The sequence below is a fragment of the Arachis hypogaea genome, chromosome 4 (assembly GCF_003086295.3).
Source record: "Arachis hypogaea cultivar Tifrunner chromosome 4, arahy.Tifrunner.gnm2.J5K5, whole genome shotgun sequence".
Lineage (NCBI taxonomy): Eukaryota > Viridiplantae > Streptophyta > Magnoliopsida > Fabales > Fabaceae > Arachis > Arachis hypogaea.
In genome coordinates this window covers 27619014-27630725 of record NC_092039.1, presented here as the reverse complement: position 1 = coordinate 27630725, position 11712 = coordinate 27619014, and the positions used below count along the sequence as shown (strand labels likewise).

The following is an 11712-nucleotide window of genomic DNA, read 5'->3' as shown; positions in this document are numbered from 1 at the left end:
CTCTAATCCGATGTACCCCTCTTGCGGTTTCTATAGATCTATGAAAGTTGCATTTGCGTCTGCAATGTTTAAAAGTTGTATTTCGATAATATTGGTTTTCAAACATTTTATTTTGATAAATTGTCCTATTTTTTATATGATAATGAGTACATCATATAATATACTAATATACATATACAAATTACTTCATATGGTTTTAGATTTAGTTTCTCTTCAATGCATGATTTATTTTTATTCAAATTTTTTTTCTTTGTTTTCATCTATGTTTTAGGACTAAGGATTTCACCAAACCATAGATGAAGAGAAATTGGATCAAGCATAGTGATGAAGCTAGAAGAATTGTTCAATTCCAATGATGTTGATTATGCATATATGGCCATAGAGAAAGACAACATTGCCTCAAAAAGGTATCTTTATGTAAAAGTTTACTTACACCAAGTTTAGGACACCATCAATATTAGTGTTAATTAGTAACTATATAGGCACATGTAAACTGCTATGGAGGTACTGTAGTTTCTATAATGCGTTATTTGTGAAGAAACCGCTATAGAGGTGATGCAGTTTCTTCATTGTCGAGTTCCTTCAGAAACCCGCTAAAGGATGTAGCGGTTTCTCTTAACACGCATTCCACTTTAAACTGCTACACTCTCTAATAATTTATGTCTGGAAACTACCATACCCTCTGACGGTTTCCATAGTAATGTAAATGTTGTATTTGCGTCTGCAATGTTCAAAAGTTGTATTCTGGTAATTATGATTGTCAAATATTTTAATTAGGTAATTTGCCCTTGATTTTATTTTTGATAACATTATTTTTGACATTATTTTTAAATTATATTCAATATATTATATTTGTTATTTGAGTATGATTTTTGAGTAATTTTAGATTTTATATTATAATTATTTTGATATAGTAAGTTTAAATTAAAAAATAAAAAAGTCATTTTTATCGACAGCTTGGTCATTGGTATATTTAAAAATTAAATATTTTTTTTGTTAGTGATGTCTAGACTGTCGATATCATAATAAATAAAGTCATAGATGCATGGATTTTACCGACGGCAATAAGCATCAGTATTATTAATTATTTTATCGATACCCACGTTCTAACTGCTGGTAAAATAGATTATTAACAATTTTTTCATAGGTAATATCATTGGTAATGGTGAATTTTTGGATAGTATATATTAGATCGATCAATCATGGAGGTTATATACTTGTTACAAAGAAAAAGGATGTGTGGGAGAAACAGGAAGGAATATATGTGAGAAATGTTAGATAGTCATCAGAATTTATTGTTTTTAATCATATGTTAACTATTAATATTTAAAAGTATGGGATAAAGTATGTTTTGAATTACTAGACTAAAGAAACTATATTAAAAGAATTGAGTTGATGACTAACTGATGACTAAAATTAATAAATTCTGATGTCTCTATCATTTTTTTTACATGTGATTTTTATTGACTTAGAAAAGGCATAGATAGAGTATCAAAAAAATTCTTAGAAAAAATATTAAAAAATAAAAGTAAAGATATGATATATTTATACAACTAAAAACATATACGATGTTACAATTAATGTGAACTCAAAATAGTGTAATAAAATATTTTTCTGTTGGTTTAGGAAGGACTAAATCAAAGGTCATGTCTCAACTTTTTCATGCTAGTGGTGAAAACTGGTAAGTGCTCATTGAGTATATACATGAACTAGACTATGGTACATTTTTTATTGTTAATATCATCAAAAAGATTTAAATAAAAAATTATATTTGTGGAGACGAGCTTATAGAAGTACATGATATTCACCTAACTCACTTTAAGATGGTGTACATGTATTACAACTTCATCATAAGAAGGGAGAACTCTCTCTTAAAAGTGAAGTATAATTAGAAGAAACATCATATCACATGTCAAGAGATGTAAGTGTCTTGGTTGTATTATTTAAGACAATAGAGTAATAAAGAATGATATATGACCCAAGATTTAAGTAGGTTGATTAAAGTTGAGAAGCATTTGGGATTTTATAGGATGCAAGGAGTAACTTAAGAGTAAATTTTGGTTCAATGTAATTTAACCAATTATGTTATATAGAATAGAGTATTAGCTACTAAAGAGTAAACACTAATAAAAGCTTAGTGCGATTTATAAAAATGCTTAAGCGATGAGTGATTGTATGTGAATGAACAAAATAAAGATCAATCACATAAGAGATAAAGTGATAGTAAATTCTACTTAGGATATAGGTTAAAAGGAGTCAAAGATTAGTTATCAAGAAACTCTTCAAGAAAGTAAAGTTGTCAGTTAATCAACTTTGCTTTTGCTTAGATAACTTGTATGGATTGAAGTGATATGTATAGCATAGTGTGAAATTGTATTAGTGAGTCTTGATTTTTAATACAATTCTAAGTTTTTCAGTCATTCACAATCTTTCTAGCGTTCTTTCTTTCTCTACATCACAATTATACAGAATTTCTTTTGGTAGAAAGCATTTCTGTACTACTTTCATGTGTTTTAAGACATCTTAGATCATACTCTCTTCATAATATCACAAGCTAGGTATTGCAAGCTCTATGAAAACTTCATTAGATAATTCAGATATAATAAATTCCAATGTAGCAAATACTCAACCTCAACACAATAATCATAATTCTACAACAAATTTTCCCTATCTCCTTATTTAAAAATGTCGGGATAAAAAAAGTTAAAGTAAATCATATGCAAATTATATTAACATAATGTAGAAATGACAATTTAAGTCGATTTAACCTTACAAGCCTCGTATAGGATGGACTTTTCAACCGTTAATTTGGTTTTTAGGACGGGTATGAGTAATACCTGATAATAATTGTTTGGAGATGGGACAGTATATTTAATAGTCATCTCTTCTTTATACCTACTCCGAACATACACAAAAAAATGTTTGAGATAGATTATCAGATTTGATGAATTGAAATTTCTTTAAAATTGTTTAGAATTTCTAATGTGATGAATTTTATTATATTTAGAATTTACATGACCTTTTTAATACTCTGTATTTTATTTTCATCGGCCTTAAATTATATTAAGGATGCCATAAAAAATGAAAAATATATCACGCTATCAAGATAGTGTGGGAGCAAGACGGTAGTGTTTGGTGGAGAGATAAAGATGGAAAGACTAAAACTGAGAGACAGAGACTAAGAGACAGGGATTGAAATAAATTTTAGTATTCTGTTTGGTATAAAGTGGGAGACAGAAATTGAAACAAAAATAAAACTCTAATTTAATTTACACAAAGGGTAAAATTGAAATTAATTAATTGAAATGAGAGTATTTTAGGTATAAAATGTTATTAAAGTTTCAGTCTCTATCTCTAAAAATTTTAGTCCCCTGTGTCCCCACTTTTTGGAGGTACTGAAATTTTGAAGACAGAGATAGAAATTTTAGTACCAGTCTCTAAACCAACAAATATGATACTGAGTCTCAATCTCTCAGTCCCTGTCTCAGTACCTCAAAACAAACACTAAGGTACTAAGGATATGGACTTGGGTGATAAATAAAATATTTACGGATAATGAAATAAACACTAAGACAGGTAGCACTACAATATTTTGGGTCTATGGTCACGGTTTATTTTGTCTCAGTAAAAAATTGATGGTCACGGTTTTTTACTGTGACCAGAAAAAAAAAGCTATGGTCATGGTTTTTAAAAAAGGGTGACCATAGAGTACCTATGGTCACGGTTTTTAAAAAAGGTGGCCTAAAAGGGGTTTATGGTCACGGTTTTGGAGAGTGGCCTAAATGGGTCTATGGTTATGATTTTTTAAAAAATGGTGACATAAAGGGGTCTATAGTCACGATTTTTGGGGGTGACCTAAACATATCTATGGTCACAGTTTTAGAAGATGACCTAAAAGGGTCTATGGTTACGGTTTTTGGGGTGGCCTAAAGGAGTCTATGGTCACGATTTTTAGGGGTGACCAAAAAAGGTCTATAGTCACGGTTTTTTAAAAAAAGGATTATCTAAAGGAGTCTATGATCATTGTTTTCAGGGGTGACCTAAACATATCTATGGTCACAGTTTTGGAGGGTGACATAAAAAGGTCTATGGTTACGATTTTGGGAGGTGACCTAAAGGTATCTATGGTCACGGTTTTAGGGGTGGCCTAAAAAGGTCTATGGTCACGATTTTTTTTTAAAGAGTGGCTTAAAAGGGTCTATGATCATGGTTTTTGGAGTGGCCTAAAAAGGTCTATGGTCACGGTTTTGAAGGGTGACCTAAAAGGGTTTATGGTCACAGGTTTTGTGGGTGACTTAAAAGTGAATATCTCATATATTTAAATTTTGAAAATTTTAATAATTGAAAACTAACGAGAATTTTATATGATTTACTTTAAATATTGAATTTCTAAATCTAATTTTATAAATAAAAAATTAAGTAGAATACTATTAATTTTAAATTAAAAAATTATTTAAAACATAAAGCTAAGTAATAATTGACAAAAAATATTATATTTTTAAAATAATTTAAATAAATTATGATTGATTTTCAATTACTATTTTACCTTCTAATTTTAATAAAATTTTTACACTATCCTAATTCTAACACTAATTCTAAGCCTAATTACTATTTAAGAATATTTTTGTAACAAAAAATGCTATTTGTACATCAAAATTCAATCACTAATATATTTATGTATAAATACATGTGTGTTTTAATTTATTTTCAATGTGTATTTGAATTCCAACATGTATTTTATACTGGTAGCTGAATTTGGTGGCTGATTTTGGTATACAGTATACACGTAGCATTACCCTTTTGTAACTAAATCCATTACTATTCTACCTTCTCATTTTATTTAAATTCTTATAATATCCTAATCCAAACTCTAATCCTAATTTTCAAACCCTAACTCTAATTTTATTTAAATTACACCATCTTAATTAAATTAAAAATTCTCAAATTAAAAATCTAACCCTAACGTAACCTTAATTTCATTTTTTAACCCACACCCCAACCTAAACCTAGCCCCCTCCCCAAATACAACCCAATAGCAGCAGATAGCAGAAAGAAAGGGGAGAAGGGAGATAGCTCGAGAATGAAGAAGAGAAGAGATCGCGCTGCGTCCTGCTGCTTCGCCACCACCGCATCCTACATCTGCCGCCATCCATGTCGCACGCAAGAGAGCCGTCGAGCTTGAAGGTGAAAGATGCGCGTGAGAGAGGGAGGAGCCGCGCTGCTGCCGCCATCCAACCGGCCTCGCCATTGTTGTCATTGTCATTGCCGCCTCAAGCTCGTCGCCGTCATAAGCTCGTCATGCTTTGTCACCGTCGCAAGCTCGTCTTCCTGCTTCGACCATCAACGCCTCCTCGCCGTGAGTTGGTCTCTGGGCAGGTGAGTTTCAGCTTCGGCCATGTTATTTCTCTTTCAATTTCATTGCTGTAAATAATTAGTACATCTTGAATTTGTTGTTGAAAGTTGAATTGCTAAAATTATGATTTAGCTAATTTTGTTTTGCTAAATACTAAGGATTTGAAAACTATCATAGTTGAATTTATTGTTACAAATTATGATTTGAGATGAATTTGTTGTCGTATGTTGAATTGTTGCTGAACATGTCACTGAGCTTTAGTTTTGAAAGGCAGAATAGAGATGTACCCCAAGTGAGTTAAATACTTCTGCAATAAATAATTCATGTCAATGATATTTCTTGTGCTTGCCAAATTGGTTTTGTTGATAAACAGTTGTTGAGTTTATTTGCATGTTTCTAGGTTCAATGTGTAGGTTTCCTGTTGAAGAAAATCCTGCAAGTCATTGAGTTGCGTGTTTCACATCAAGCAGAAAGCCTAAAAAATGTAAAATTAACTTTATATGTTCATTGCCTCCCTAGTAACTGTTTGAGTGATTGGAACTACAAAAACCCTGCCTGCCTCCTTTCACTTGTTCAATTCTTGAGGTGAAATGAAATTAGATAAAAACACATATTTGAATTTTGGATGCTTTATATGTAATGGATATATATATGATTGATCCTTCCCTTGATTGAGATATTTCTGACTGTGGAACTTTGTTGCAGGGAATAGAAATGCATATGAGTTCTATTGCTGAGAAGGTATTTCTTTATAGATCCTCATTTTTGTTAGAAGTTAAAACTTGAAGTTGTTATTTTCAGCATGATTAAATAGCTCAAATTGATTGGACTGCATACTTTTTAAATTTAGTTAATACTATACTAGATACATTTGTAAAGTTGAAATTTAGCAAAACTGAATCTATTAGAATTCAAGTCACCAAATAAAAAAAACTATTTGAATTGTATAGGAAATTAAGAGTAGGCCGCTGAAAATAAATATGAACTACTAACAAGCTTTTAACGATGTTAATTAAGGTATGCATAGCAAGTAAAAGAAAAGAAAATGTCTTAGTTTGGCTATCTCTTTTCATTTATTTCTCTTTTTGAGAGTTAGGTAAAAAATGTGACTAATTTAACATATATTTCATCATCAATGACTTATTCTTATACTAGCTATATTTTTTGCTGTGTCTTTGTTTAATAACTTAAAGTTTGCATCAAATTTGCCCCAAAAGAACCATGGATAGTTCTTATGCTGCAATGTTTAATTTGAAACGATGCAGCATTTTTATCTTTATATATAATAAAGTTCTTATAATCGCAAAAGGACTACCTTTAATAATTTTGAAAAGTAAATGATGATTTGATTAATATTGAAATGCTTAAAGCATTTAAAATTACAAAACATGCTTTAATAATTTCTTTGCAGCTTGAACAAACTAAATTTGAGGAGAAGAAGAAACCTGAAAATTAGGAATTTTTTTAGAAACCAGATCCTTGAATTGGAAGAATAAGGAGCATACTTACCTAAGTTTTGTGGATTGCCAATCTAGAGCTTTTCAGGTTTGCTTTGTTGTTTATGTTGCTTCACTTTTTATTTTCATTTTTTTTACTTGTGATATATTTATATTATTTGGTGCTTTATAGGAATTGAGAGTTTTAATGAAGTCCGTCAAAAATGAAGTGGTAAAAACAAAAAGAAGCTACTTTGGTAATATATACTGTATCTCTTCAAGTACTTTATATTGTTTTATGATGTGTCGTATAATATGATGTGGATGTGTGTTGTATAGTGTGTACTAGCTATTATATGTGTGATGTATATATGTTTTAATGATGTGTTTTTTTCCCCTAAGTTGAAGAAGAATAAATGTAGGTGTTTATGTCTAATGTGAATTTACTTTTCATGTTAATGAAGCAGGTGCTGAGCTTTCAAATGGTAAAGTGGCTAAAACAAAAGTTCTCGAGCGATTAGAAGAAAGAATAGCAATACCAAAAACAAGCTATCCTGGCAGAGTCTGAATTGTATTGCTCTCACACCTTTGGAACAATTCTGTTAATAGTGTCTACTTAGTGTTAGTGTATATATCACTGTATAAAACTGAGATTGAGAGAATGCATTCACTAAATATATTGATATGCTAGTTGGTTACTTTAATCGCAACTTATTTTAATTGTTGATTATCATGTTTTATTTTTAGATTTATTTTGTGATTATCATCATTTTGGGATGTGATTATGCTTTAAAAAAAATTAAATCTCATAAAACAAAATAGGCTATGGTCACAGTAAAAACCATGACCATAAATAAGGCTATGGTCACGGTTTTGTGGGGTGACCATAGATAAGCTATGGTCACGGTGGAAAACCGTGACCTTAGATAAGGCTATGGTCACAGTTTTAAGGTGGGGTGACCATAAAGGCTATGGTCACGGCGAAAAACTGTGACAATAGATAAGGCTATGGTCACGGTAAAAATTATGACCATGGATAGAGCTATGGTCACGGTTTTAAGGTGGGGTGACCATAGAGGCTATGGTCACGGTTTTAATGAAGGGGTGACCATAGAGTAACCTATGGTCACGGTTTCTACGCATGACCATAGATTAGCCTATGGTCACGGTAAAAAAAACCGTGGCCTAAAGTGCCAGAATTTGAACACTACAATCGTGGCCATAGAAATTGTGACCATAGATAAAAAAAATCCATAGGTCTATGGCCACGGCAGAATAAGCCACGGTGAAAAAACTATGACCATAGGTCAAAAATCGTGACCATAGACCTATGGTCACCCTTTTCACTAGCTATGGTAACGGCTTTTCATCGTGACCATAGACCTTTTTTGTAGTGTAGTTAATGTTTAGGACATGTGTGGATATTGAAATATCTATTCTATCTGGTTATGCCATTGTCATTTCTAAGAACACATCCAAATCCAATGGTGTAAAAAGTGAAACCTTATTCTAACATAAAAGTGAGAGGAACCTACTTTTAGGATTTAGAGGAGGAATTTGTCAGAGCCTCTCTTAGAGCAACTCACTAAGAGAAAAAAGGCCTATGGCCACACTTTTTTCTTGCCACGATTTAAAAGCATGGCCAAAAATGGTCAATGGCAATGCTTTTATGAGGGTGGCAGTTGAAGAGAGATTTGGCCACACTTTTTTTGCTACGCTTCGAAAGCGTGGCGAAAAAGGTCAATGGCTACGCTTTGTGAGAATGGCAACTAATTCGAGATTTAGCCACACATTTTTTGCTACGCTCAAAAAGCGTAGCCATAGAGAGAAACAGGCACGCTTTTTAAGCGTAGCGACAGGATTTCATTATTGTGTCATTTTAAAAGCGTAGCTGTTTCTTACAAATCTTTTGGCACGCTTCAAAAGCGTGGCCAAAAGGTTCCAAAGAAAAAAAAATTTCAATAAAGTCCGTTCGAAATGACTTTGACGAGTTAAACAATTGGCACACCCTCTCTCTTCGAAACTTCACTTTCTCCATCTTCCTGGCCCTATACCGTTTCTCCCTCTTTCAAAGAATCTAAACCCTAACTCTTTCAAATATGGCAGCGGTTAACCCTCTCTTCATTATCCCTCATCCTAAACACTAACGATTAACCATTTTTTCAGCACTCTAAAGAACATCGAAGAACCCTAGCACTCTGCGAAGAACCACAACACTCCGCGAAGAACATTGTCGATGCTCGCAAGGCCTCCGTCGATGCTCCCTCCACCGCCGCTCCCTTCCATTGCTGTAAACGCCTAACCCCTTTCCATTTTTTTCTGCAGTATTGAGCCAGCAGGTAGTAGCGTCTTCATCCCCTCTGCCATCGCGTCAAGCCCTTTTGCCTCCATCGTCAAGCCCCGTCCAGCTGTCATCGTCCAGCGCTTTTCCCTTTCTGGTAGCCACCGCGTCTTCCTCCACTCCTCCCTACACTCTGCCACTCTCTGTCTACATCATCAAGAATGGAGCCTCTGACTGAGTTCTTGATTTTTTGGTCTGATTTTATACTACTTCTATTTGTCTTCTGTTCTGTTTTTGAGTTAATTCTGGTTTTTTTCTAAGTATTTTTGTTCTTGATTTTAGTTTTGATTTTTAATTTGTTCTTGATTCTTGGTTGGCATATTTTCTGCAGTTCTCTAGTATTCTTTTGGTTGCTATTCTTGATTCTTGATTTTTGTTATGATTTTTTAATGCTTCTATTTTTTTCTGTTCTGTACTTGAGTTGATTATGTTCTTCATTTTTGGTTCTTGATTTTTCACTGCATTTATTTTTCATTGCTCGATTCTTTCTTGTATTTTATCTGCATCAATTTTTCACTGCCAGTTAATGTTCTGTTCTTGATTCTTAATCTTTGTTGATTTTGAATTTGCTCTCTAACTTTTATGGTTACAGTTTTTTAATTATTTGATTTTAATTTGTTGTTTGGTGTTCTCATTTCAATTTTGGTTTAGTGTTATCTGTTCGTATTTTAATTTGTTGTTTGGTGTTCTCTAACTTTCTTATGGTTTCTTATTTTCATTGGCATTGTTTACCCAGAATTAACTGTCAGAAATTTCAACTTTGTTTTAATGCTTGTACATGTGCATATGTGTTTAATAATGTTATTTACATTTTTTTAAGCTTGTTGATCTTATGTAAAAGTCTTATAGGAATCATGGTACAACATTTGTTAGTTTAAAATTCTCGATGTGACATTCTTCTACCTAATGGGATGGTGTGTTTGTTTTTGCTCAGTGAATATGATGCTATTAATGATCTTCAAAATGCTTTTTCTTGAATCTGTTTGAGTTTTCTATTTACTGCCTGTTGAACCTAGTACTTGCCAACTTATATTCAAGAGTGCTTCATATCTTTTTTGTTATATCAACAGGTTGGAGCACTTGTTCGTGTTGGTTTGGTTGCTCCAATTGATGTTGTTGTTCTTCCAGACAACACAGGGCTTGACCCCTCACAGACCTCTTTCTTCCAGGTATGCAATCTCGTTTTTATTTATCTCATTTATTCTTCTTGTTGATTTCGGTGCTTATGTCAGTATTCACAATTTAGGTTCTGAATATTCCAACCAAGATTAATAAGGGTACTGTTGAAATTATCACCCGTGTGGAACTTATTAAGAAGGGTGACAAGGTCGGTTCTTCTGAAGCTGCACTGCTTTCCAAGCTTAGCATCAGGCCCTTCTCATATGGTCTTATTGTCCTGTCTATGACAATAGTTCAGTATTTAGCCCTGAGGTTCTTGATCTCACTGACGACGACCTTGTTAAGGAGTTCGTCGTTGGAGTCTCAATGGTGACCGCACTCTCATTGGCAATTTCATAACCGACCCTTGCAGCTGCCCCACATATGTTCATCAATGCCTACTGATGAGCGGATAATTTATACGCTTTTTGGCATTGTTTTCATATAGTTTTTAGTATGATTTAGTTAGTTTTTAGTATATTTTTATTATTTTTTAAGCAAAATTCATATTTCTGGACTTTACTATGAGTTTGTGTGTTTTTCTGTGATTTCAGGTATTTTCTGGCTAAAATTGAGGGACCTGAGCAAAAATCTTATTCAGAGGCTTACAAAGGACTGCAGATGTTGTTGGATTCTGACCTCCCTGCACTCGAAATGGAAATTTTTGAGCTACAGAAGTCCAAATGGCATGTTCTTAACTGCCTTGGAAAGTAGACATCTAGGACTTTCCAGCAATATATAATAGCCTATGCTTTGCTCAAGTTTAGACGATGCAAACTGGCATTTAATGCCAGCTTTCTGCCCTATTCTGGCGTTAAACGCCAGAAACAAGTTACAAAGCAGAGTCAAACACCAGAAACAAGTTACAAACTGGCGTTCAACTCCAAGGAAGACCTCTACACGTGAAAGCTTTAATGCTTAGCCCAAGCACACACCAAGTGGGCCCAGAAGTGGATTTCTACATCATTTACTCATTTTTGTACCCCTAGTAGCTAGTCTAGTATAAATATGACTTTTTACTATTGTATTTTCATCTTGGTATCTATCTTTGATCAGTTTATGCGATCTTAGACATTGGGGGCTGGCCTCATGGCCATGCCTGGACCATTATCACTTATGTATTTTCAACGGCGGAGTTTCTACACACCATAGATTAAGGTGTGGAGCTCTGCTGTTCCTCGAGTATTAATGCAATTGCTACTTTCTTCTATTCAATTCATGCTTATTCTTATTCTAAGATATTCATTCACACTTCAACCTGATGAATGTGATGATCTGTGACACTCATCACTATTCTCACTTATGAACGTGTGCCTGACAAACACTTCCATTCTACCTGCAAAAGCTAGAGTGTGTATCTATTGAATTCCTGGTCCACGACACATGGTTGCATCTCCTGACAACAGAGCCCTCCATTTCGTGAG

The 11712-nt window shown here is 33.2% G+C and overlaps 1 protein-coding gene and 1 long non-coding RNA gene across 11 annotated transcripts; both read left to right on the top strand.

The window, feature by feature from the left end:
- Positions 1–4939: 4939 nt before the first annotated feature.
- LOC112796567 (uncharacterized) lies at positions 4940–7493 on the top strand. 10 transcript variants are annotated; one of them, XR_011881034.1, is made up of 6 exons: positions 4940–5376; positions 5754–5938; positions 6059–6094; positions 6765–6898; positions 6983–7046; positions 7254–7493. XR_011881034.1 is itself a non-coding variant. In XM_025839082.3 (4 exons), the coding sequence occupies exons 1-4, from the start codon at positions 5152–5154 to the stop codon at positions 7308–7310; spliced, it is 399 nt and encodes a 132-aa protein (XP_025694867.1). In that variant the 5' UTR covers positions 4973–5151; the 3' UTR covers positions 7311–7493. The 10 variants fall into 10 exon arrangements, 5 of the variants coding, with proteins under 5 accessions (XP_025694867.1, XP_025694866.1, XP_072091500.1 ...); XR_003199262.3 differs by having other exon boundaries at positions 4973–5376; positions 5754–5837; positions 7257–7493; XR_003818106.2 differs by having other exon boundaries at positions 4973–5376; positions 5754–5837.
- A 2676-nt stretch (positions 7494–10169) lies between these two features.
- On the top strand, positions 10170–11503 carry LOC112794771 (uncharacterized). The gene is made up of 2 exons (XR_011881032.1): positions 10170–10299; positions 10377–11503. It is a non-coding gene; the product is annotated as an uncharacterized lncRNA (long non-coding RNA).
- Positions 11504–11712: the final 209 nt, after the last annotated feature.

Bases quoted from the DNA above. Each gene is read 5' to 3' on its own strand.
- LOC112796567 (XM_072235399.1), top strand. From the start codon at position 5,152: ATGTCGCACGCAAGAGAGCCGTCGAGCTTGAAGGTGAAAGATGCGCGT. The intron at 5,377-5,753 runs GTGAGTTTCAGC...GCATGTTTCTAG, and splicing joins GTGAGTTGGTCTCTGGGCAG to GTTCAATGTGTAGGTTTCCT.